General features: G+C 46.4%; 1 protein-coding gene across 1 annotated transcript in view; it reads right to left on the minus strand.

Moving 5' to 3' along the window:
- Window positions 1-3,969, minus strand: part of MRPL3 (mitochondrial ribosomal protein L3) — a 115,004-nt gene extending 111,035 nt beyond the window's left edge. Inside the window, exon 1 of the mRNA XM_040432837.1 lies at window positions 3,776-3,969. Within this exon, the coding sequence (XP_040288771.1) occupies window positions 3,776-3,852 (77 nt within the window). The 5' untranslated portion in view covers window positions 3,853-3,969. The remainder of the gene's footprint in view (window positions 1-3,775) is intronic.
- Window positions 3,970-6,000: the final 2,031 nt, after the last annotated feature.

The following is a 6,000-nucleotide window of genomic DNA, read 5'->3' on the forward strand; positions in this document are numbered from 1 at the left end:
TTCTGAAATACTTTGTTCTTTACATAGTTGAATGTGCTGACAACAAAATCACACAAAAATAAAAAAAAAATGGAACCCATGGAGGTCTGGATTTGGAGTCACACTCAAAATTAAAGTGGAAAAACACACTACAGGCTGATCCAACTTTGATGTAATGTCCTTAAAACAAGTCAAAATGAGGCTCAGTAGTGTGTGTGGCCTCCACGTGCCTGTATGACCTCCCTACAACGCCTGTGCATGCTCCTGATGAGGTGGCGGACGGTCTCCTGAGGGATCTCCTCCCAGACCTGGACTAAAGCATCTGCCAACTCCTGGACAGTCTGTGGTGCAACATGATGTTGGTGGATAGAGCGAGACATGATGTCCCAGATGTGCTCAATTGGATTCAGGTCTGGGGAACAGGCGGGCCAGTCCATAGCATCAATGCCTTCGTCTTGCAGGAACTGCTGACACACTCCAACCACATGAGGTCTAGCATTGTCTTGCATTAGGAGGAACCCAGAGCCAACCGGACCAGCATATGGTCTCACAAGGGGTCTGAGGATCTTATCTCGGTACCTAATGACAGTCAGGCTACCTCTGGCGAGCACATGGAGGGCTGTTCGGCCCTCCAAAGAAATGCCACCCCACACCATTACTGACCCAATGCCAAACCGGTCATGCTGGAGGATGTTGCAGGCAGCAGAACGTTCTCCACGGCGTCTCCAGACTCTGTCACGTCTGTCACATGTGCTCAGTGTGAACCTGCTTTCATCTGTTAGGAGCACAGGGCGCCAGTGGCGAATTTGCCAATCTTGGTGTTCTCTGGCAAATGCCAAACGTCCTGCACGGTGTTGGGCTGTAAGCACAACCCCCACCTGTGGACGTCGGGCCCTCATATCACCCTCATGGAGTCTGTTTCTGACTGTTTGAGCAGACACATGCACATTTGTGGCCTGCTGGAGGTCGTTTTGCAGGGCTCTGGCAGTGCTCCTCCTGTTCCTCCTTGCACAAAGGCGGAGGTAGCGGTCCTGCTGCTGGGTTGTTGCCCTCCTATGGCCTCCTCTACGTCTCCTGATGTACTGGCCTGTCTCCTGGTAGCGCCTCCATGCTCTGGACACTACGCTGACAGACACAGCAAACCTTCTTGCCACAGCTCACATTGATGTGCCATCCTGGATAAGCTGCACTACCTGAGCCACTTGTGTGGGTTGTAGACTCTGTCTCATGCTACCACTAGAGTGAAAGCACCGCCAGCATTCAAAAGTGACCAAAACATCAGTCAGGAAGCATAGAAACTGAGAAGTGGTCTGTGGTTACCACCTGCAGAACCACTCCTTTATTGGGGGTGTCTTGCTAATTGCCTATAATTTCCACCTGTTGTCTATCCCATTTGCACAACAGCATGTGAAATTGATTGTCACTCAGTGTTGCTTCCTAAGTGGACAGTTTGATTTCACAGAAGTGTGATTGACTTGGAGTTACATTGTGTTGTTTAAGTGTTCCCTTTATTTTTTTGAGCAGTGTATTTTAGATTCATTACACACAACTGAAGTAGTTCAAGCCTTTTCTTGTTTTAATATTGATGATTTTGGCATACAGCTCATGAAAACCCAAAATTCCTATCTCCAAAAATTAGCATATCATGAAAAGGTTCTCTAAACGAGCTATTAACCTAATCATCTGAATCAACTAACTCTAAACACCTGCAAAAGATTCCTGAGGCTTTTAAAAACTCCCAGCCTGGTTCATTACTCAAAACCGCAATCATGGGTAAGACTGCCGACCTGACTGCTGTCCAGAAGGCCATCATTGACACCCTCAAGCAAGAGGGTAAGACACAGAAAGAAATTTCTGAACGAATAGGCTGTTCCCAGAGTGCTGTATCAAGGCACCTCAGTGGGAAGTCTGTGGGAAGGAAAAAGTGTGGCAGAAAACGCTGCACAACGAGAAGAGGTGACCGGACCCTGAGGAAGATTGTGGAGAAGGACCGATTCCAGACCTTGGGGGACCTGCGGAAGCAGTGGACTGAGTCTGGAGGAAGACTGGGGAGAGGGAAATGCCAAAATGCCTGAAGTCCAGTGTCAAGTACCCACAGTCAGTGATGGTCTGGGGTGCCATGTCAGCTGCTGGCGTTGGTCCACTGTGTTTTATCAAGGGTAGGGTCAATGCAGCTAGCTATCAGGAGATTTTGGCGCACTTCATGCTTCCATCTGCTGAAAAGCTTTATGGAGATGAAGATTTCATTTTTCAGCACGACCTGGCACCTGCTCACAGTGCCAAAACCACTGGTAAATGGTTTACTGACCATGGTATTACTGTGCTCAATTGGCCTGCCAACTCTCCTGACCTGAACCCCATAGAGAATCTGTGGGATATTGGGAAGAGAAAGTTGAGAGACGCAAGACCCAACACTCTGGATGAGCTTAAGGCCGCTATCGAAGCATCCTGGGCCTCCATAACACCTCAGCAGTGCCACAGGCTGATTGCCTCCATGCCACGCCGCATTGAAGCAGTCATTTCTGCAAAAGGATTCCCGACCAAGTATTAAGTGCATAACTGAACTTAATTATTTGAAGGTTGACTTTTTTTGTATTAAAAACACTTTTCTTTTATTGGTCGGATGAAATATGCTAAATTTTGGAGATAGGAATTTGGGGTTTTCATGAGCTGTATGCCAAAATCATCAATATTAAAACAAGAAAAGGCTTGAACTACTTCAGTTGTGTGTAATGAATCTAAAATATATGAAAGTCTAATGTTTATCAGTACATTACAGAAAATAATGAACTTTATCACAATATGCTAATTTTTTTAGAAGGACCTGTAGTTCAGCGATGGTTGGCAGCTGTGCATGGGAGATCTGTCGCCCTGGCCAGTCGGGGTACAGATTTCGTGATTTAGCTGTCCAAGGGAGCTGCTGGATACCCTGAGGAGCACATTGTGTAGTGGGCAGGCGTTATCTTGTTGGAACACCACGTCTCCAGAGTCAAAAAAGGCAGTAAGACCGATTCCAAGATGTCCTGGACTTACTGAAGGCTGGTCAATGTTCTCTGCATGAATACCAGAGGGGAACGTCCATGGTAACTAGGGGTGGTCCACACAATGACACCTGGTGTGGGCCCAGTGTGTCTCCACACCATGCCACTCTGATGTGGCCAACATTAGCACCACGGCAGAACCCGCTTTCATCACTGGTGGCCACATCACAGTTCACAGGAGGGTCAGAGCGTCTACTGCCATCATGCGGAGACACACCAGGCGTCATTGTGTAGGGGGCCATTAGCGCCGTTCCCTTTTGGTAGTCATGAAGGGAACATTGACCAGGATTTGGGATGTCCAGGACATCATGGAACCAGCCCTACTGCCTTTTTGACTCAGGAGATGTTGTGTTCCAACAAGATAATGCTTGCTCTTCAGGGTATGGCATCCTGTATAACGGCAAAGGGAGATGCCACCCAGTATTAATGTGACCCTGCTGCAGAATCCAAAATGAAGGGTGCACCACCTTGGCTATGTGGTCATGGACCAAGCACCACCATCTCAGCTCAAAGGCTTTACATTTTCTTTTCTCATTGCCGGTAGCGTATGGATTGTCAGCAGATTTATCAAGCAATCACAGCACAGCTTTCATTTCTGAAGAGACTACTACCAAATGAAAGCTGCGCCGTGATTGGTTGCTGTAGGTAACAAGTGGGGTGTAAATAGCAGGGCAGTAATATCTATAGCATCAGCGTGCCCTGTCGGTCACTAATGCAGCACGCACACAGGGAGCGCCATGCTGCCAGTCACTCACCTGCCATTCACCGCACAGCTCCTGCCCAGCAACCCGCACCGAGCAGGGAAAAGCCTCCAGGCCAGCCCCGCAGCCATGGCTCCCGGAGGGTAAACGAGGACGACGGGCACAGGTCGGAGCTCTAGCGGCACAGGAAACTTGCCCTCTGCGGAGACATGAGAATGTCACTACACTCTTCCCGTCCCTGAATTCCTCTGCCCGGAAACAAGCAGCACAGGAAGAAACGTTCCGGCCGCGCTTGGGTTCCTGTGCTGCCGGGCTTCCCGAGTTATCCCCGAATGAATATTGCTTTATTAATGCTCATATTAATTATAAAATAGTGAAAAAGATCCACCCTGTATAAGCTGTCCTATCTATATACCCACCGTTCCCATAAAAGTTGTCACCCAGCTTTCCCATGTGAGGTGTGATACATGATGTGGTGTACCCCTAACCTAACCCATCTGAAGGGGCTGGGGGCATTACTGATATTGTGGCCCAGCAGGCTCCATACCTTTATTTTTAGAGACACCAGCTTTCGGGCAGCCAGGAGGCCGCCGTAGATTTCAGTCTGCGCCAAATCTATGACGAGGCCGGTGCTTCGGCATTCATTTGCCGCATCCTCCAGTGGCACAGGGGAAATGCAGACTGGCGAAGAAAATATTGGTCTTGATAAATGTCCCCCTTTATTGTTTTTTATTATTTATGCAATACCGCAAAAATGGCGTTAAAAGAGGTGAACAAAATGCAAAGTTTGGACCCTTTGTAGTAGCTGAATCTTTCATCATAGGGGCAGAAACCTTGCATTGTCCAGTACGTTGGACCAATAAATATTAGATAACGGACATTGCTGTCACCTCTTTTACCTTCTATATTCGTTGTCAGGAAAGAAAGCCATTTCAGAGAGCTTGCTTCCTAACATGCCAAACTGCGCGCATTTACTAACATTATACTTATAGACGTTACATGCATAAATTGCAAATATATGACATTTATGAGCAGCAAGTTACAATCACATGTCAATGATGTACAGATTGTCGTATTTATCAAAGGACTGCTAAATGGATATAGTCTGGTGAGAATATAAATAGACAATATAAAGGAACTGGTATGTCGTCTTCTTTTTTCCTTTTTGACAGAAATTGGCTGCTGAGCATGGAGGGTGGGAGTGCTATGCTAAACAAGCGGGCTGAAGCATATCGGATGGGTTGTGCCTTTTTTCTAACCATATGGTTTAGGGGGACCACATTTTGTGAAATTTGTCATGTACATGCGATACCCAACTGGAGAGTTCCTCCATCCTTTATATCTCCTGAACTTTCCTTATCCATTCTCCTAAAGAGGGGGTGTTGGCGCTTAACCAGTTTAGCGGTATAAGTAGTTTGGCAGCCATTATAAGAAGTGTAGGTAGATCATGTTTAGCAATGGGACAGGAATTGTCCGGGAGGTTTAGAAGAACCAGTGTTGGCGCGAGGGTGATGGCAGTATTGCAAATCTGGTTAATGGCTTTATTAATTTCTTCTCAGTAACGGAGTATCAGTGGACATTGCCACCAGATGTGTAGTGCAGAACCTACTGCTGTATGACATCTCCAGCATTCCGCAGGTCTAGTGGGTTGCAATTTACCATCTAGTAATACGTTTGTAGGAGTTTTCCTGTATACGGATACATCTAGAAGGACCATGTGAGCGAGTTAACATTTGGGAAACCTCAACCTCTGAAAAGGTCCTGTGGAGGTCTATTTCCCATTTCACAATATATATAGGTTTCAATGGGGCTTTCTCTTCCAATATTTTAGTGTATATGAGCCCAGTTTTACCTTTGCGGGGTAAATCAGCTATAGCTAAAGTTTCAAACCATGTGGGAATTTGATCTCCCTGTATTCTCTGCAGAAAAAGCCCACACAACCTGCTAAAGTGTAAATAATGTAGGGATGTCCAATTCTCTGCCAGGTGTGCTGTATGCAATTCAGAAAGAGTGGGAGTCTTTCGCCCCCTTAAAAGGTCACCCACTGCTACATCTCCTAACCCTATCCAGATACCCATGTCATCTACATAGTTCGGGTCTACAACATACGGAAGAAGGGATGTTGGCATGAATAATAAATAATAAAGGGATATTGTTGTGCAAGAGCTGATATCTCTGCTTTGGGGATATTAATACAAAGTGACGTATATTTCGATAAGTTAATTTTAAAATTAGACATATGGCCAGATGTGTCCATCAAGGAGATCAATGCTGGAAAA

This window comes from Bufo bufo, chromosome 5 (genome assembly GCF_905171765.1).
Source record: "Bufo bufo chromosome 5, aBufBuf1.1, whole genome shotgun sequence".
Classification (NCBI taxonomy): domain Eukaryota; kingdom Metazoa; phylum Chordata; class Amphibia; order Anura; family Bufonidae; genus Bufo; species Bufo bufo.